General features: G+C 35.7%; 1 protein-coding gene across 2 annotated transcripts in view; it reads left to right on the forward strand.

The window, feature by feature from the left end:
• LOC114049605 (serine/threonine-protein kinase MRCK alpha) overlaps positions 1-21,556 on the forward strand; it is a 410,500-nt gene that overhangs the window by 273,279 nt on the left and 115,665 nt on the right. For both annotated transcript variants that reach the window (XM_027870865.1, XM_027870866.1), the window contains exons 12-13: positions 11,793-11,926; positions 21,091-21,333. In XM_027870865.1, the coding sequence (XP_027726666.1) occupies positions 11,793-11,926; positions 21,091-21,333 (377 nt within the window). The remainder of the gene's footprint in view (positions 1-11,792; positions 11,927-21,090; positions 21,334-21,556) is intronic.

Genomic DNA, 21,556 nt, shown 5'->3' on the forward strand with positions numbered 1-21,556 from the left:
TCTCTGCCTACTTTCTTCCAAAGTACTTTCCAGTTTTCCCAGCAATTTTGAACTCAGATGGTGAGTTCGTACCCCAAAAGCTTGAATCTTTGGGTTTATCAAGCACTAGATTATTGTAGTCATTTACTTCTGTGTATTGTATACCTAATCTATTCTACTGCTCCACTACTGCATTTCTTAGCCTGTAACAGATTTTTTTCATGATTACCACTTTGTAATATAGTTTGATATCTGGTACTGCTAGGCCTCCTTCCTTTACCTTTTTTTTCTCTTTGATTTCCTTGATGTTCATGACTTTTTGTTATTCCAGGTGAATTTTGTTACTATTTTTTCTAGCTGTATAAAATAATTCTTTAGTAGTTTGATTGATGTGACACTGAATAATAAGTAAATTAATTTAGGTAGAATTGTCATTTTTATTATATTGGCTTGATCTACTCACGAATAGTTAATACGTCTCCAATTGTTTAGATCTATTTGTGTAAAGAGTGTCTTGTAATCAATCTTGTTCATATATTCCCCGAGTTTATTTTATATGGCCTATAGTAATTTAAGTGGAATTTCTCTATCTCTTTCTGATGAGTTTTGTTTGTAGTATATGCTAGTGATTTATGTGGGTTTATTTTATATACTGCAACTTTGCTAAATCTAGGGTTCTCTAAGCATACCATCATATCATCTGCAAAGAGTGATAATTTTGTTTCCTCATTGCCTATTTTTATACCTCTAATTTCTTTTTCTTGTCTTATTGCTATAAATAGCATTTCTAATACAATATTGAATAAAAGTGGTGATAATGGACATCCTTGCTTCTTCCTTGATCTTATTAGATACAATGCTTGCTCTTGGTTTTAGTTAGATATTATTTACCATTTTAAGCTTTCTAATGTTTTTAATAGGAATGAGTGTTGTTATTTTGTCAAAAGCCTTTTCTTCATCTATTGAAGAATAATTATGTGATATTTGTTGTCTACATACTCTTTTGTTAATATAAAAAAAATACAGTCAAATAGTTGGTATCTGAAGTTTGTCATTCAGGTTCAATACTATCTAGCGTATATGGTTCAGTAAAACCATTTTATTAAGACTTTTTGTTGGTTCCACAGCAATACCTAATTAAAAGTACTTATTGCATCTCTACTTAAATTTAGAATGCTCTTATTCTAAACAACAGAGAAGGTCAATGTAACTTTTTGCTGCATTAAAAACTGAATAAAACAGCTCAAGTCAACCTTTATTAAATAAAAAAGATAAAACAGGGAACATAGGAGAAGCTTTCTTATATTTTAATTCTTTTAAAAGAAAAAAGAAAAGGTAAGGAAAGGGTAATACACTATACAATATAACCTCTTTTCTCCTTTGCCATTGCCACCACTCTGGTACAGGCCCTAATTGCCTCACATCTGGACTGTTGAAATAGCCCCTCAACATATTCAGCTGAGTGACACTGGCCTTTTTTCTATTCCTTGCATAAGACTCTCCCATATTCCTACTGTGGATGTTTTTACTGGTTAACCCCCATACTTGGAATGCTCTCCCTCATCTCTGCCTCCTGGCTTCCTTCAAGTCTCAGCTAAAATTCCACCTGATAACATGAACCCTTTCCCAGTTCCACTTAAAATTAGAGTGTGCCCTTGTTGTTTATCTCCAGTTTATCCTGCAAATCACTTCCTTGTGTGTAGTTATTTACATATTGAATGTTTGGTGTGGTAACCTGTAATTGAAGTGTTGTCTTTCAGTCTTTGTGGATCAACATTGTATTAGATAGGGCAGCTAGGTTGCACAGTGGATAAAGTGCCAGGCCTGGAAGACTCATCTTCCTGAGTTCAAATCTAGCATCAGACACTTACTAGCTGTGTGACCCTGGGCAAGTCATTTAACTGTTTGCCTCAGTTTCCTTATCTTCAAAATGAGCTGTAGAAGAAAATGGCAAACCACTCCAGTATCTTTGCCAAGAAGGCCCCAAATGGGGTCACAAAGAGTCAGACACAACTGAAAAATAACTGAAAAAAAATCGATGATTGTGGTTTACAGTTTTGTCTGCAATAATGCTTAAATTCTTTTATATTTTATTTATTGAATCTCCAAAGGTATTTATATTTGTAGTATGAGAATTTCTCATATCTTTGTTAATAAAGAATAACCAGCTTCTTTTGTATAATTCTGACCACTTAATCTTATTTTCTACATGTTTGGAGGAGTGTTCAATTGCTGGAACATTTCTACCGTTCTTTTGCAGAATATATATTGATCTATAAATCTGGCTCCTTAAGAATGGGCTTTCTTTTCTTTTTTTTAGCAGTGACCTAATCTTGTATTATTTCACAAATCTCTTATATTTCTTAAACGTATCTGTATAATTTAGATTTTTGTTTGATGTTCGTATTCAAATTTGTGTGGATATTATCCTTGGAGGGTATTGAGATTCATTAATGGGTTTTATAAGCTTGATTTGGGTATAAAACACTGTCAGTTATATTTGATAAGTCTACTCGGTAGCATTTGTTATTTTTCTGTAAAATTGTGTTTGTCTAGTCAAGAAATAGTTCTATAAATATTTAACATGTTTATCACATACAGTATGAGAAAATCTATCATTCTTTTTCTTTCTTAACAAAGAAGTGTGATAAGTGGCAGCTAGGTGGCGCAGTGGATAGAGAAATCAGGAGGACCTGAGTTCAAATGTGACCTCAGACCAAACACTTGACACTTACTAGCTGTGTGACCCTGGGCAAGTCATTTAACCCCAATTGCCTAAAAAACAAACAAACAAACAAAGAAGTGTTATAGCTGTGTTGGGGGGAGGTAGTGTATTGTGTAATATTGTATGAGTTTTTATTTGGATTCTTTTCAAATCCATTGTGGTCTATTTTTCTAGTCCAAGATGTATGTAAAAAATATTGTTGTTGTTGTTGTTTTAATCTAACTTAGTGGAGTTCGAATAAAAATGGTCCAGGAACAAATCACTGCCCTTTTATTTTAAAGAATTCATTTGCAGGCCTGTGGACCATTGTAAAGTTAGATAAAATGACTGCTTGTTGTAACTGAATAAAAGCACTGGACTGTAAGTTCATCTGCTTTAGGCTCACTTAAAGCATCTTTGAAATTACTTTATTTCATACGTGGTGACAGGGATGATACATGTACTTCTCTCTGTTCTTAAACAATTTTTTCCTTCCACTGGGTTTCTATATTTTGAAAGCTTTTCATTGCATATTGCTTGAAAATTATGACTCTCTGTTATGGTGCTATTTAAAACATTGTTCCTGAATATTTATGGGTCCTTCCACCTTACTAGCTCTTACTGAAAACTGACTTTCCTTTGATGACCACCTCCCTGGCTGCCCTTTCCAGTACTGCCTTCACCTTCACTCATGCTCAATGATCAAGGTAGAAAAATTGGAATACTCCTTGCTCCCCATTACCACTTCCAGGTTCTACCCATTTCTCCATGATTTAGTAATCTTTCTTCCTTTAAGGTTCATGGTATTCATATCTACTACCCAATCAAAATCTTGGCTGCTATTATCTACAGATGCCTCCTCTTCCTTCCTCAGTAAGTTGATTGTTTGACCCAACTCCTGCCCTTATGAGTAGGGGACTTTAGCATACAAATATATTGATTCTCCCTCAAATACTCTAACCACTCAGTTCCTCAACCTACTCACTTTCCATGAGCTACTCCTCCACCCCATGTCAGCCACACATGAAGATGGTCATACCGTTCTTCTTACCCTCATCCACAAATGTACTACATTCATTCAAAAATTCTGGAATTCCCTTATCTACCCATAAACTTTTAGCTTTTCACTTCTCCCTCTGCCTTCCTTTATATAACCCTGCCTTTCATCCTCATCATGACTTTCAAACCCTTGACCCCTCATTTCTCTCCCAAGTCATCTCCGCATTCTCTCCTCTTCTCTTCGTATTGACTTCTTGGTGAGCTAGGTCAACTCTACATTGTCTTCTCTTGAATCCTGAGCTACCTTATTTGACCAATTATATCCAGCCAAACTTCAGCCTTGAATCACTCCTACCATTTTTTACCTTCATACCTGCCCATGTGCTGCTAAAAAAAGGTAGAGAGAATTGCTCAACCATTCCTTCTGGGTCCACTACAGATTTATGTTTCATAACCTCAACTGGGCCCTCACTGATGCTTGGCAATTGTATTATACCTCTCTTATCAACTCACTGTCTCACTCTCCACAGCAGCTCTTCCAAACTTTTTTTCCCTCCTCAAGTCTCCTATGATGGCTCCCTCTCCCCCTCCTCTCTCAGGTGAGATCATTGCCTCATATTGTACAGAAAAAAAAATTAGACTGTTGCTATGAACTCCCTCTTGTCTTCTGTTTCTCATATTTCTCATTCAGGTACTTTCTGCCACTTTCTCCTCCTTCATCACTGTTTCATATGATGAAGTGGCTTATTCCTTACCAAGGCCAACCCCTCTGATTGTTTAAGCAATCTCATTCCATCCCATCTTTTCCAATAGATTGCCGCCTCTGTCATCCCCACTCTTAATTTCAATCTCCTCTTCTCTATTGGCCCATTTTCTATGGCCTACAAACTTTCCCTGGTCTCCTCATATTGAAAAAATCATCACTTGCTCCTTCCATGCCTATTAACTATTGTTTTATATCACTTCTGCCCTTTGTAGATAAACTCCTAGAAAACAATCTATAATGGGTGTCTCCACGTGTCTCTCCTGTCCCTCTCTTCTTAACCCCTGAAAGTTTGGCTTCTAACATTATCACTCCACCAAAATTGTACTGTTTAAAGTTACTTATGATCTTAGTTGCCAAATCCAATGATTTTTTTTCAGTCCTCATTCTCCTTGACCTCTCTGCAGCCTTTGACAGTGTTGTTCTCCCACTTGATACTCTATTCTCTCTAGGTTTTCAGGACACCATTCTCTCCTGGTTTTCCTCCTACCTAGCTGATCTCTTCTTCTCTTTCTGTATATACATATTTGTATATACACAAGATATGAAAGGAAAAAAATACATGTTTGATTTTTTTCTCCCCCACTAAAAGCTCCTTGAGAGCTGTGAATAATTTTGCTTTCATCTTTGTATCCTCAGCACTTAGCACAATACCTTCTATGTAGTAAATGCTTAATAAATGCTTGCTAATTTATTGGTTGCTCCTAAGCAAAATCAGCGTAAGGTCATTTAAGTATCAAGACAACAGACAAAAAAGGAGAAATACCTGTAAAAGATTTTTTTTACCACAAAATTTTTACCATTGAGATAAGTAGAGATACCATATTTTGACCTTTAACATCGTAGTCCCAGATATGTATTTTGAGAGACTAGACATCTCACTGAAGAAAACAAAGACTGGAAAAGCAAGTGTATTAAACCAAGTATATACAGAGACCTTTGCTAAAGATGACACAGTTCTCAAGGTATCTGAAGGTTAAGGGTATTAGAAAGGAACAGGTTCCCTTGAAGATGGTAGAGTAAGCAACTCTGTCCTCATTACAACAAAAAATACAAGTAGAAAGTCCCACAACTCTCCTTTAAAAAAACCAGCAATGACAAGGTAACATCACATCAAAAGGAGTAAGTAATGATAAAAGAAGAACAGGAACCAGTCCAGTATTATAGACTACAAAGGGGGAAATCATAAAAACAATTTTTATTGGAAACTAATTATTACAAATTAATGCATTGAAATAGAAGATAGAATCAGGCAGCATTATAGCACCCTTATCTCACCTAGATAAAGGAAGGGTAAAGTAAGCAAAAAAATAATAATGAAATGAAACTCTAGTAGGTTAAGATTGGACAAGACCAAGAGAGAAGAATTTTAACTGTAGAGAGATTGAGTTCAGATTATTGTAGTGTAAGTAAACGTAATGGTAAAGACTAAATGCCAAATTTAAAGAGGAAGTAAATGTGCTTATATATATATATACATATATGTATGTATGTATGTATGTATGTATGTGTGTAGATATGTCTCACTGCCAAACTCATTTTTTTAGACCGCTATGGTCCCTAAACCCAAACTATGTAGAAAGAAAGGTAACTATAGATAAATTAATTTGCATCACAAATGTTGGTGTAAACATGTTGAATAAAACCTTTGCCCCCCCCCAAAAAAAACACCCTACAGCTGTTAACTCTTATTTTTTGTTATTGCCTCTGTGTGTGTGTGTGTGTGTCTCTCTCTCTCTTTTTTTTTTTTTTGGTTAAGAATTATCTCCTTACCCATAGTTCTGAAAAGTAACTGCTCTAATTCTCTTACGATTTTTAATGGTATGACCTTTAACATTCATTTTGGGCATATTGTGGTATAAAGGGCATTCCAAAAGTCTTAGTGTAATTATAAGCTACTGGAGTTTTAAAATTCACTAAGACTTTTGGGATACCCTGTATATCTCAATATATTTTTATGATCATTTCTGACCTTTAATTCTCCTGCTGGCGATAGTTGTGAGAAGTATCTCCTTCTATCTTCATCTGTTTTTTAAAAAATTAAGTTATTTTTCATAGTTAGGCCACATATCTGTTTGGACCACACTGTGACATATGTTCTAAAATGCTATTCTAAATTTCTTTTTTGCCAAATTGCCTTCCAGTTTTCCTAGCAGTTCTTATTGAATGGGGAGGCCCTTCCCAGGTAGGTCATGTTCTTGGGTTATCAAAAACTGGGCTACTGAGTCCAGTTACTTCTCATTCTTGCTTCCGTAGTCTCTAAAATGTCAATATATATTCATCATTCCTACTTTTTTTCATTACTTCCTTCGAGATTCTAGCCCTTTTGCTCCTCTAAATGAATTTTATTATTTTATTCAAAGTAATCCCTTCATTAGTTTGATAAAACTGTAATTCTATAAATTAATTGTTAGCATCATCACTTGAGCCTTCTTTTCTCTCTCCATACCTCTCAGTGATCTCAACTCTCATGTATTCAGTTATCATTTCTGTTCTGATGACTCCAAAAATCTGTATATTTGGTCTAAATCTCTCTTCTGACTTCCATTCCTGCATCACTAATTACTTCATAGACTCTTCTCCTCTCCCTTCCCTATACCTTCTCTCTCCTTTCTCTTTGCTCCCCTCTTCCTTCTCCCTTTTCCCCTCTGTCCTTTTTCTATGTTACACACACACAGTAATATAAATTAGTTGCTAAATCTTGTCGTTATATGTACACATCTCCTGCATATGTTCCCTTCTCTCCTTGTTCATAGTTACAGCCTAGTTTGGGCTTTTATCACTTTTCATTTAGACCATTTCAATAGCCTCCTATTTGATGTCCTCGATTTTCCTTTCTCCCTTCTAATTCATCCATTGTAAAATAATTTTTTATTTTATATTGCTAAAATAATTTTTTAAAGAAAGTTTGACTTATAGATCTAACTCTAATTAGCAGTTTTTTGCTCAAGAATCTTTAATAGCTTTCTATTGTCTCTAGATAAAATATAGACTCCTCAGCATGGCATTTAAAGCCCTTTAATATTTACTTGAGCATACCTTTCTAGATTTATTTCACATTACTCATTTTCATGTGATGTTGCATTGAAACTGATCTATTTGCTATTTCTCAAATTCAGCATTCCTTCTCTAGTGCTGAAAAATATTTATTACCTTTTCATTTCTACCTCTTAGAATTCTTAGTTTTTTTCAAGACTAATTTCAGTGCCGCGTTCTATAGGAAATATTTCTTCAACTCTCTTAATGAGTAGTGCTCCCTCCTTCCTCGTTATCTTGTACTTTCCTCAGTGCCTGAGGCACCCTTACTCTGGAATTATCCCTGTGGTCTGCTCACCCTGGACTATTTCTCCACAAGATCCATCCTCATCCATTTAATGAGTTTTTCCTGGATCCTCTATTCTGTGGAAGAACCAAGGTTAGGCGGCCTTCATTCTCATCTTGGCCCTGTTAGTGACTTTCTGGATTTCAGAATCATATTCCCATGCCAACTCCATACCCCTTTTTAACTTTTTGTGTTGTTTTCCCCCATTAAAATATAAGCTCTTTGAGGACAGGGGCTGTCTTTCTTTTTTGCTTTTATTTTTATCACTAGGGTTTAGTATAGCGCCTGGCATGTCATTAGTGCTTAATAAATGCTTATTTCCTTCCTTCCTTATAATTACTTACTATTTATATATTCTGTTCCCTAGTAGAATATGTGGTTCTTAAGGTCAATAACTGATTTGTTTTGTTTGTCTTTTTATCCCTAGCACCTTACTCAGACCTTTCACATAATAAATGCTTATTGAATTTAATTAAATAAATAAATCCATTTGTTATGTATATGGAAGTACTTATTATCAACTCTAAAGAAAAGAATCTTTTCTTTGTTGATGGATTTTTAGTTTTTAAGAAGCACAAAATGTTTTGTTCTTAACTATACTAAATCCTAATATTTAATGAATTTATACCTAGGCTTTGGAGTTAAAACCGATCTTAGGATATCATCTGAGCCTGTTTTTTCCTTTTGCAAACAAGAGAACTGAGGAGTGGAGAAGTCAAAGGACTTGTGCAAAGATTTCACCCTTTATCCTCTTATTCCAAATTCAGTGTTCTTCCTATTTAAACTATGTTTTTATTCGTGCCTTAAAGCTGTGTTGCTGTTATTTAGCAATGGAATAATAAGCATTTTATTTATCATGTAATTTTATGTGGCATCCCTCTGTTTGACTTCAACATTTCCTTTAAATAAAGAAATTTTAAGAGAGGATTCTGAGAAGATGATGGAGTAGGTCAGAAAATTCCAAGCTTTCCAGATTTCCCCGATGAATGAGATAAAATAGTGCCTCAGAGCGAACATAGATCGTAAAAATAAATAAGAATAGGGGCAGAACAGTGGTCCTCCTGCAACAGTTGGAGAAGATTTGAAGAAAAATCCCAGGATGAGGTTTGGTCTCTGTGAAATGTAAACACCTCCAGGCTGGTTTCACTTAAACAACAAATGGGGAGCCCTGGAAGTAGTTGGGTTGTGAGCCAACCTTAACCCCAACCACAGAAACTTTTACCCCAAGAACAGTGATCAGTAGGGCATCTGAGTTGGGCATCTGAGCTGCGAAAGATTGAGGGAGCATCTGCTGACAAGGAATGCCAGATCCAGCTGTGCTGAAGAGACATGGCCCTGGCCAAGATGGAACAGAAGCAGTGGGGCAGGGACACTGCTGGCTGTGGGCAATTACTGGAGGCTGGAGATCTTGATTTCTCTTTCAGGCCAGAGGGGATAACTGAAGAACCTGAGGACAGAGGCACCATCGTCCATTCCCCAGAACTAGACATGGTTACAAATTTAACAACAAAAAAAAAAGAGCAGGCAAAAGAGAATTCAATTATAGAAAGTTACTAGGGGAATAGAGAAGACTGGGGTTCATCTTCAGAGGAGGATACTGAAGCAAGGAAACCCTATTCTACTCCAAAGAATAAAGTCAAATGGTCACCTGCCCAAAAAGAATTCATCGAAGAATTTTAAAAAGACTTTAAAAGACTTTAAAGACTTTAAAAATCAAATGAGAGAGATTGAGAAAAAACTATAGAAAAAAAGAACAATCCAAGAAAAATAAGAAGAATATGAAAAGAAGTCAGCTGATTAGAAAAGAAGGTCCAGAATCTTATGGAAGAAAATAATTCCTTGAAAATCAATATTGGACAATATTGAAACCCCAGCTCAAGGAGCAAATGTTATGAGCAACAAGAAGAAAGTACCTAAACATAGTTTAAATAGGAAAAAAACTGAATTTGGAGTAAGAGAATATAGGGTGAAATCTTGGCAGATGCCACAATTAGAATCACGTAAGACCTAGCAGTAGTGACATTAGCCCACCATATTTTATATATATAAATATATATGTATATATATGAGGTTTTTAAAATTATATATATGAGTTCTTTTGCTCTTCAATAAATACACATATATACATACATACATACATACATACTACATACAGTCACTATATATTGAAGAGCAAAAGAACTCGGATTCCCACTAAAATATGATGCCCAGCAAAGCCAAGCTTAATCCTGAATGAAAAAAAAAAACCAGACAGTTAATGAATTGTCAGACTTTCAGGATTTTGTTTAAAAACAACAACAACCTGCACTTAACAGATTTGACATACAAGAATCAAAAGAAATATAAGGCACATACCAGAGACTAATTACAAGGGACTCAGTAAGGACAAACTGTTTACCTTTTTTATAATGAAATGAAAAACATATGTCTAAGATTGTTACTAATAATTGGATAGTTCATAAGAAAGATTGGGGTAGATCTGAGTATGATGTGATTTTAAAAAGGAAAACTGTTTAAGAATAGCTAAAATAGTAATTATCTTATACAAATAAGGTGTGAGAGGAAGAACCGACACCGTGGAATTGGATGGAGGAGGAGGGCTATCAGTTCTGTAAACCGACTTTCATCGGGAATAGGTTCAAGAGGGAACAGTACATATATATCTGGAAGAGTATAAAAGTCTTCTAAATTCATAAAGAAATAAAATGCTAAGGGGATAGGGAGGGAGGAGAGGAAAAGGGAGATCTTTAGAGGAGAGAGTGAGGAAATAGGTTAAAGAGGAGTATAGAAGGGTTTTTAGATTAATGAGAATGGGAGGATAAAGGAGGGATCCTTGGAGGGAGGGTAGATTAAGTAATAGGGGGGCAGGGCAAGGTTGCAGGAGGAAGTAAAGTAGAGGAGTCAGGAGAGATAGGAAATAAGAGATACACACAAACATAAAATAAAGATCAGGAGTAGAATTTGTTAGGGAAAAAGTAGAAAGGGTGTTAATCATGATCTTAGACAAAGTTAAGGCTAAAATAGATTTAATCAAAAGAGAAAATTAGGGAAACTACAGTGTCAGCCATATTCATCAACATTTATTTGGACTATTTAAAACTACCAGGGATGGGGAAACTTTGGCTACATGTGGCCCTCTAGGTCCTCAGGTGTCACCCTTTGACTGAATTCAACCTTCACAGAACAAATCCCCATAATAAAAGGATTTGTTCTATAAAACTTAGGCTCAGTCAGAAGGCCACACCCGAGGACATAGAAGGCCACATGTGGCTTCAAGGCCACAGGTTCCCCACCCCTGAACTAGAGAGTATAAGGTTGGAATATTGCTGTGGTGTAGGAAATGACGAGTTGGTGGATTTGGAAAAGTATGGGAAGACTTGGACATATTTATGAAAGAAGAGGTTATTCACCCTCAGAGAAACAGAGGACAAATAAGTGTAGTGCAGTCTTACATAGATACATATGAATGTATATGTCTATCTATGAATATAATTATAGATATCTATATGCATGTATAAGTAATTGTGTGTATATATGTATGGGTATATGTATGTTTATATGTGTATTTCTTTGTGTGTATATGTGTATGTGTATATTTTTTATATATTACATACACACAAACCTGTGCTTAATTGTAGCCTTTGGGGGTGGGGAGAAAGGAGGGAAAAAGAACAAAGTAAAAAGTGCACAGTGCATAACAAAAGAAAACTTGAAGCAAAGAAAATATGGATATCTCTCAATACATTGTATAATATTTATTATATATTTATTATTTATTTATATGGACATTTATTGTTGCATATTTTCAATCCTCTCTTATGTTCTGCTGTGCCCATGGCAATGTTTTTTTTTTTTCTTTTCTTATTTTGTATTATTTTAGTTTTAGTATTTAAGTTTCTTTTTTCTTATTTGGTATTTAAGTTTAAAATAAAATTTACAAAAAAAGAAATATTAAAATCTTACTTTGATCTTTGTGGATAATTACATTATTTTGTTTATAAAAAGAACAATATCTTTCATTTTAGATTCTGATCATCTAGAACAGCAGTTGGAAGAAGCTAGTTCTATGAGGCGAGAACTAGATGATGCTTCTAGACAAATCAAGGCTTCTGAGAAACAAATAAAAATGCTAAAGCAAGAAAGAGAAGACCTTAATAAGGTAAAAAACAAAATTTTATTTTCATATCTTTCTGAATTCTCTAGCTTTTTCAGATAACATATTTAAACTATTTCACATTTCCACTGCCCTGCTTCAGCGGCTACTCACAGCTTACCAAAAAAAGTCCAAGCCTCTGATAGAAGGTTTAGTATGAACCTAAGCCTTCAGTCCAGCCTTATCTCATCCTGCTCTTTTACATACTCTGTGCTTTAAACAAGCCTGGCTGGTCTACTTAGTACATACTTCTGCATTTGCTAATGTTCTTTGTATTCTGGAATTCCTCATTGTCTTGAAAATTAGATCACATACTCCAAGCACTTAATAAGTGTGTTGGATAGAAAAAATCAAGAGGAATAAAAATAAAATTTCTTTATAATTTACTGATATGAATATTTAAAAATGCTATAATTTAGTATCCTTTTAATATATTTTTGCTGAGTTTTAAAATGCAATGCAAATTTAAAATTTCACATGTTGCATCCTTCCTTCCTCCCCAAAAATAACATACGTGCATTTCGAAATGAATTTCTAAAATCACCTATTAAACCCATTTATCATTTGAAACAGTATTTAAGCTAAGATATAAAGAAAATTTCATATTCTTTTATTTAAATTCCCAAGTATCTTTCTTTTTTTTTCTTTTTTAAAAATTTATTTATTTTTAGTTTTCAACATTTACTTCCACAAAATTTTGAGTTACAAATTTTCACCCCATCTCACCCCTCCCCCTCCCCCAAGATGGCATGCATTCTGAATATCCCTTCCCCTAGTTTGCCCACCCTTCTATCTCTCCCCCCCTTCTCTTATCCCCTTCCCCTTCTACTTTCCTGTAGGGCAGGATAGATTTCTGTAGTCCATTTCCAGTGTTTCTTATTTCCCAGTTGCATGTGAAAACATGTTTTTTAAAACATGTGTTTTTAAAACTTTGGGTTCCAAATTTTCTCCCTTCCTCCCTCCCCACCCACCCTCATTGAGAAGGCAAGCAACTAAATATAGGTTGTATATGTGCAGTTATGCAAAACACTTCCATAGTAGACATGCTGTGAAAAACTAACTCTATTTCCCTTAATCCTGTCCTACCCACCCATTTATTCTATTCTTTCTTTTGACCCTGCCCCTCCTCAGAAGTGTTTGCTTCTGATTACCCCCTTTCCCAGTCTGCCCTCCTCTCTATCATTCCCCTGCTCTCTTGTCTCCTTCTCCCCCTATTTTCCTGTAGGGTAAGACAGATTTCCATACCCAATTGAGTATGTATGTTATTCCCTTCTTAAGTCAAATCCTGTGAGAATAAGATTCACTCATTCCCTCTCACCTTCCCCTGTTTCCCCTCCACTGTAAGAACCTTTTTCTTTTCTGTTTTTTTGTGAGATTATTTACCCCATTCTACCTCTCCCTTTCTCCTTCTCCTAGTATAATCCTCTCACACCTTACTTTTATTCTCCCGATATGACCCCTTCATCTTCAACTCACCCTGTGCCCTCTATCTGTTATCTATCTATCTATATCTATATCTGTATCTATACATACATATAATTTTTTTCTCTCCAACTACCCTAATACTGACAAAGGTCTCATGAGTTATAAATATCATCTTTCCTTGCAGGAATGTAAACAGTTCAACCTTAATAAGTCTCTTAAGATTTCTCTTTCCTGTTTACTTCTTCATGTTCCACTTGAGTCTTGTATTTGAAAGTCAGATTTTCTATTCATCTGTGGTCTTTTCATGAAGAATGCTTGAAAGTCCTCTATTTCACTGAATGACCATTTTTTCTGGGAGACCGTGGTAACAGTTCCAGGGCAGAAAAGAGTGCTTGTGCATTTGTATCTGATGGTCCTATCTTGGAGGGCAGGGGGGAAGAAATTTACATAATAACTTTGTTATATATTTGGAGGGAATAGCAAGTGGTAGATTGTAGATTTGCAGTTTCATGTGCAATCATCTTTTTTATTATGCTGTGTTATGGAAATGCTTATTTTTTCCATGAATTGAAAATAAAATTAAAAAAAGAAAGAAAGAAAAGAGTGCTTGTGGTTATTCATGGAGGAGAGCATAGACCAGGAGAATTGTAAACACACCTCTCCATAGATCATACTAGCCTGGAAAAATTGAAAACTTATAGACCCCCACTCCTCCGCCCCAAAATTAGTTCTGGAAACAGCCGCACACAAAACCTAAGCTTTGGGACAGTGCCCCCTCCACCCTGGGAGAGAGACCAACTTTAACATGTAAAGCTGAAAGTCAAGAAGTAGGCTAGAAAAATGAACAAACGACAACAAAAAGAACCAGACCGTAGAAATTACTATTGTGAAAGGGAAGATCAAACAGAAACTCAGAAGACAACAAATTCAAAACTGCTACATCCAGAGCGTCAAAGAAAAATATGAATTGGTCTCAGCCCCAAAAAGTTCCTGGAAGAATTCAGAAAGAATTTTATAATTGAATTAAGAGAGGTAGAGAAAAAATTGGAAAAAGAAATGAGAGTGATATAAGAAAGTCAGGGGAAAAACAAAGTCAGGGAAAAAGTCAGCAGCTTGGTAAAGGAGGCACCAAAAAATACTGCAGAAAATTACATCTTAAAAATCAGAATAAGCCAAATGGTAAAAGAGGCACAAAAATCCACTGTAGGGAAGAACTCCTTAAAGGCCAAATAGAAAAAATATACAAAAATTCACTGAAGATAAGAACTCCCTAAAAAGCAGAATTGGCCAGATGGAAGAGGAGATACAAAAGCTTATTGAAGAAGATAATTCCTTAACAATTAGAATCGGACAATGATTCAACACAATCCCAAAGAACTAATGATGAAGCACACTATCTACCTCCAGAGAAAGAACTGATATTGTTTGAATAGAGACTGAAGCATGCTATTTTTCACCTTCTTTCTTTCATTTCTTTCTTTTTGTTTATGTCTTCTCAAATGAAATGACTAATATGAAAATGTATATCTGTTTGCTTACCATCTTAGGGAAGGGGAAGGAAAAAGAGGGAAAGATAGAATTTGGAACTCAAAACTTTAAATAAAAATGTTAAAGATAAATTAGAATAGGTAGGTGGAAGCTAATGACTCCATGAGACATCAAGAAATAGTAAAACAAAATCAAAAGAATGAAAAAAAATGAAGAAAATGTGAATTATCTCACTGGAAAACCAACTGACCTGGAAAATTGATGGATAAGAGGTAATTTAAGAATTATTAAACTGAAGTTTAGAGCCAAGATGGCAGAGTAAGCAATAAATTGCTGTAGCTCTCTCATATTTACCTCCAGACCACCTTAAAATAGCAACTCAGAATAAATCCTGGAGCAGCAGAGACAGCAGAAAGATGGGGTAGAGTGGCCTTTTAGCTTAAGAGACTTGGAGGATTGGCAAGAAAGATCCTTCTCACTTGGGTAAAAGGGGAGTGAATTACAGGACAGGAAGCAACCCAGCAAGCCAGCAACAAGCTCCACCTCATCAAATGAGCAGGAGCCCCTGTATGGTAGAGCAGGGAAATGCCAATAGCAAAACTCCCTATGTGTCTTAGCATAGCCAGGGGAACCAGCAGACTACAGCTCTGAGAACCAGCATATGTGTCAGTGTAGCCCCAGGTGGGCAGGTGTACTCCAGTGGCCAGCCTCCACATGTTTCAGCACAGCCCAGGGCAGATGGGCATATTCTGGTGGCCTGAGTGTGCTTCAGCACAGTCCTGGGCAAATAGGTATCCTCCAGGGTCCAGATCTCCATGTGCTTTAGTGTAGCCCTGGGGAAATGTAGAAACACCCCACCTGGCCTTAGCACTTGCTAGAAACCACCACTTAGACCTCAGTTCAGCATCAGGTAAGCTGCTAGACCTCTACAGCCTCCAGCAGCACCAGCCACACCCCCACCCAAACCCCTCAATACAGCACCTGACATGAGAGTCCCCTGTGGACCTCAGGGTACCATCAGTGCAGCACTAGGTAAACAGCCAGGGCCTGCCGCCACTGGCACAGGAAGCCTGAGATAGAGTCCCTTCCACCCTGGGAGCAGAGATCAAATTTAAAAGAAAGGGAAAAGACCCTTCCCCCCCCCCAAAAAAATAATCTGACAATAGAAGAGTATGGTGACACCAACTCAGAAGAGGACAACAATGTCAAAACATCTAGGGGCAAAACCCCGAAGAAAAACAAGAAGTGGTCTCAAGCCCAGAAAGAACTCGTGGAAGAGCTCAGAAAAGAGCTTAAAAATCATATAAGGGGGCAGCTAGGTGGCGCAGTGGATAGAGCACCAGCCCTGAAGTCAGGAGGACCTGAGTTCAAATCCGGCCTCAGACCAAACACTTGACACTTACTAGCTGTGTGACCCTGGGCAAGTCACTTAACCCCAATTGCCTCAAAAAAAATCATATAAGAAAGGTAGAAGAAAAACTTGTAAAAGAAATGAGAGTGATGCAAGAGAATTATCCAAAACAACTCAACAACTTGGAAAACTGCTTAAAAAGAATTGGCCAAATGGAAAAGGAGATACAAAAATCCACTAAAGAAAACAGTTCCTTAAAGAGTATATTTGGCCAAATGAAAAAGAAAGTACAAAAGCTAATTGAGGAAAACAACACCTTAAAAATTAGAATTGGGCACATGGAAGCTAATGACTCTATAAGACATCATGAATCAAACAAATTCAAAAGAATGAAAAAATGTAAAATACCTCATGCGAAAAACAACTGACCTGGAAAATAGATGCAGGAGAGTGAATATCAGAATCACTGAACTACCTCAAAGCCATCAAAAAAAACAGGAGGACCTGGACAATATCTTTCAAGAAAACATCAAGGAAAACTGCCCTGAGGTCCTGGAACCAGAGGGTAAAATAGATGTTGAAAGAATCTACCAATCACCTCAGGAAAGAGATCCCAAAATAAAAACCCCAAGGAATATTATAGGCAAATTTCAGAACTATCAGGTCAAGGAAAAAATACTGAAGTGGCCACACAGAAACAATTCAAATTTTAGGGCGTCACAATCATGATCACACAGGACTTGGCAGCTGCAGCATTAAAGGATTGAAGGTCTTAGAACATGATATTCCAGAAGGCAAAGGAACTAAGACTATAATCAATAATCACATACCCGGCAAAACTAAGCATAATACATCAAGGGAAAATATGGTGATTGAACAAAATAGAAGGATTTCAAGCCTTTGTAAGGAGAAGACCAGAACTAAACCAAAAATTTGACATCTAATATCAAGACCCAAGAGGAGCATAAGCAAGTAAAGAGGGAAAAGAAAACAAAAGGGATTCAATGGAGCTGAACTGTTTACATCTTTATATGTGAAGGTGATACTTGTAACTCTTAAAATTTATATCACTAACAGTACGGGTAGAAGAAATATACATAGACACAGGGTATGGGTGTAAGGTGAATTTGAGGGAATGACATAAAAAATTAAGGAATGAGGAAGAGGAATACCATAAGGGGCAGCTAGGTGGCGCAGTAGATAGAGCTGTAGCCTTGGAGTCAGGAGGACTGAGTTCAAATCCAGCCTCAGACACATGACACTTGCTAGCTGTGGACCCTGGGCAAGTCACTTAACCCTAGTTGCTTCAACAAAAAAAAAAAGAGAAGCATAAAAAGGTAAACACAAAACAGATACCATAAAGGATTCAGTAACTCCTAAGATCCTTCTCATTATTAGAGCTATTAGGAGTCTACATAGACAAGTGGGCCCAGGTTTGATTTGACTGTAGTGGGATGATAACTAAAAAAATTAAATTAAAGGGTGAAAAGTAAGGATGCACTGGGAGAAAGGGAAATGGAGAGGAAGAATGGGTAAATTATCTCACAGAAGAGAGGCATAAAAGAGCTTTTACAGTGGAGCAGAAGATGGGGGAGGTGGCATGGAGCACTCAAAACTTATGGAATTGGCTCAAAGAGAGAATCACATACATACTCAAGTGGGCATAGAATCCTATCTTTCCCTACAGGAAAGGAGGAGGGGAATGGGATAAGACAAAGTGGAGGGAGGGCATCTAATAGACTAGAGGGTGGATTGAGGGAGGCAGCAGTCAGAAACAAAACACTTTTGAGAATGGACAAGATAAAAGGAAAGAGAGAGTAGGATAAATAGGGAAAACAGGATGGAGGGAAAAACACAGTGACCATAACTATGAAAAACATTTTACAGTAAGTTCCTCTGACAAAGGCCTCATTTTTCAACTATATTAGATAACTGAGTCAAATTTATAAAAAATAAGAGCCATTCCCCAATTGATAAATGGCTGAAGGATATGAAGAGACTTTTTCAGATGAGTTATCAATGCTATATACATATATAGTCATATGAAAAAATCCTCTAAATCACTGTTGATTAGAGAAATGCAAATTAAACTATCTCTAAGCTACCACGCAACACCACTGAGATTAGTCAATATGACAGAAAAGGAAAATGATAAATGTTGGAGGGGATGTGAGAAAATTGAGACACCAATACATTGTTGGTGGAGTTGTGAATTGATCCAACCATTCTGGAGAATAATTTGGAACCATGCCCAAAGTGCTATAAAACAGGCATACCCTTTGACCCAACAGTATCACTATTAGGTCTGTATCCCAAAGAGATAAAAAACAAAAAGGAAAAGGACTACCTGTATGTACAAAAATATAGCATCATGGTGGCAAAGAATTGGAAACTGAAGGGATGTTCATTAATTGGGGAATGGCTGAACAAGTTGTGATATATGATTGTGATGTAATACTATTATGCAATGAGAAATGATGAACAAGATGCTCTCAGAAAAACCTGGAAAGACATACATGAACTGATGCAAAGTCAAATGAGCAGAATGAGAAGAACATTATACACAGTAATAGCAATATGGTACAAGGACCAACTGTGAATTCCTTAGCTATTCTCAGCAATGCAAGTACTTATAATGAAAAATGCTAGCCCTCTCCCACGAGAGAATTGATGAACCCTGAGTGCAGTGTGAAGCATACCTTTTTTTACTTTCTTTCTTGTTGTTTTTTTCTTTTCTTTTTTTGGGGGGGGGGTCTTTTTTCTTTCACAACATGACTAATATCAATATGTGTTTTGCATGACTGCATATGTATAACCTATATCAATGAGGGAAGAGAAGAAGAAGGGAAGAAGAGAATTTGGAACTCAAATATTTTTTAAATGAATGTTAAAAATTGTTTTTCTGTGTAATTGGAGGAAAATAAAATATTAAATTTAAAGAAGAAAAATAGTTTATTCAGAGGATTTAGTTTATTTTTAAATCTAAATTGTGGATTTGATGATTTTTATAAAAAATATTTCAGCTAGGTTGACCTAGATCCTTTTTTCCATAAATAATTTATGTAATACTTCTACATTTAGGCAAAGGTAGTTATTCCCTGAGAGAGGCAAAATTGTCATTTTTTTCAAAGTCTTAGTATCATAATAAGCACCATAATAAGGAACTTGGTTTTTCTAATTAACATACTTTCTGTGACATAGTTTGCTCTCCTGTTTCTTACTTTAAAAAAAATCAACGTTTTGATTGTACTACAACTCATTTGAAGGACTTCTTAGAAAACTGTATAACTTGCATATTAGAATATAATGCTAGCTCGGCTAGCTACTAGAATGTGATAGCTGTTTTGAAGATTTGTTTTCTTTGCTGTCCAAAGTAGAAACAACTTAAATTAAAACTTCAAGATAGCCTTTGAATGGTTGTTATTCTTAGATTTTAATAAGATCTTTAGAGTTTAGTTTTTGGGTTGTTGTTTACTCTATGTACATAAAAGTTTGATTTCATAGATGTAGATAGAGGTATTAGGATGACATAGACATAAAAATATATGGCTCATGAGTATATTTGTTTGTATGCCAAAACACATATTGTGCTCAGGCCAAACTTTTTAAAAAATATGTGAAACTTAAAAAAAAATTTTAAGTTGTGAGCAATATATGTTAAAAAAAAACCATTTGTTATCAAAAAAGAACAGAACTATCAACCTAGTGCTGCATTAATTCAGTGTGTATTCACTTTTACTTAGTATATATTTAAAAGGGTTTTATGTCATTTTAGATCTACTGCAAATCTTCTTGACCTAGGAGTTTTATCTAGTTACAGTATAGATTTCAAGGCCAAAATTGTAACTTTTGACCTCACAATAGTAGTTTATATATTCAGAATTATTTAGCAATATAATAACAGTAATTAAGCTAACATTTACATAACACTTTAAGGTTTGCAAAAGCACTTTACAAATATCTCAGCTTATCCTTTAAAAAAAAAAGATAGATACTATTGTTATCCTCATTTACAGACCAGAAAAATGATGCAATCAGAGGTTAGGTGACTTGCATAGAATCATTCTTCTAGTGTGTTTCTGAGGCCACATTTGAAGAAAGGTTTCTGACTCTAGGCTAGATACTGTATCCATTTTGCCACCTACCTGCCTCTAGTGGCAGTTAATCTTCTATGTGTAGTTAGGATATGTGGTGACAGTCTTGTACATGTATTGAGCCAAATTTAGTTACCGTGGAAAATATTCTGATATTTATCTTTAAACAGTGTCTTTCCCCCAGATTTTCTAGATTTTAGTGATATTAATAGTTCTTACGTTAGCCTTGTGATTAAAGGTTATATTAATATCACCTTTGATATATATCACTTTATAATATGTGATTACTGACGTCACATATCGTTAATACCAGAAAGGTGATAATAAAAAACCTTGAGCCACAAAGTGAAGTAACCTTAAAAATATTCTAGCTTTTTATATAGTTTTTAAGCAGAATTAGGAAGATATTTTACAGATAATTATGAAGCCTCTTCAAACCATTTATACCCCTTCTCAAATATATTGCCAATACCCCCCCTCCTCATCTACATATCTGCTGGCTCTTCTCTACGTTATTTTTTACATATCTTTCAATCCTTTATACCTCTTTAATTTCTTTCAAAGTATGTCATAAAAACATACTTCCAAAAGTTTAAGTAATTTATTCATTGTTGCATTGCATATTTACCTCAAGAACTCAGACTATAATCCAGTCTGGTTAAAGGCTCTTCTTGGTTTCTTTAAACAATTCATCTCTTTCATTTTTGTCCTTGAATTTGCAAAAGTGACTCCTCCTGACTGTAATGATGACTGCATTATTTGGCCTCTTATCTTCTGAATTGGTAACTTGTATTCTTTTTACAACACTGTAGGAATTAATAGAGTCTAGTGAGCGATTAAAATCCCAAACCAAAGAACTGAAAGACGCACACAGCCAGCGGAAACTGGCCATGCAAGAGTTTTCGGAGATGAATGAGCGGTTGACAGATTTGCACTCCCAGAAACAGAAGCTTGCTCGCCAAGTCCGAGATAAGGAAGAGGAGATGGAATTGGTGATGCAAAAGGTTGAAAGCTTAAGGCAAGAACTGCGTAAAACAGAAAGAGCCAAAAAAGAGGTTAGTAGTCAGGCAAATTCTGTAGTGGCTGTGGAATAACAATGGAAGCTCCTTTTTCAGATAATTTGAAGTAATACGTCTCTATATCACTGTATTTTTTTCACATATGAAAAATCATTACTATCTTAGGCGTAGACCTCTTTTAGTTTCATCATAGTTATTCAGTGAAGATTTGGATATTTGGCTTTACTCTCTAATAAATATTGTCTACATAAGGAGGAAT

The sequence above is a fragment of the Vombatus ursinus genome, unplaced genomic scaffold, assembly GCF_900497805.2.
Source record: "Vombatus ursinus unplaced genomic scaffold, bare-nosed wombat genome assembly UNPS02014798.1, whole genome shotgun sequence".
NCBI classification, from domain to species: domain Eukaryota; kingdom Metazoa; phylum Chordata; class Mammalia; order Diprotodontia; family Vombatidae; genus Vombatus; species Vombatus ursinus.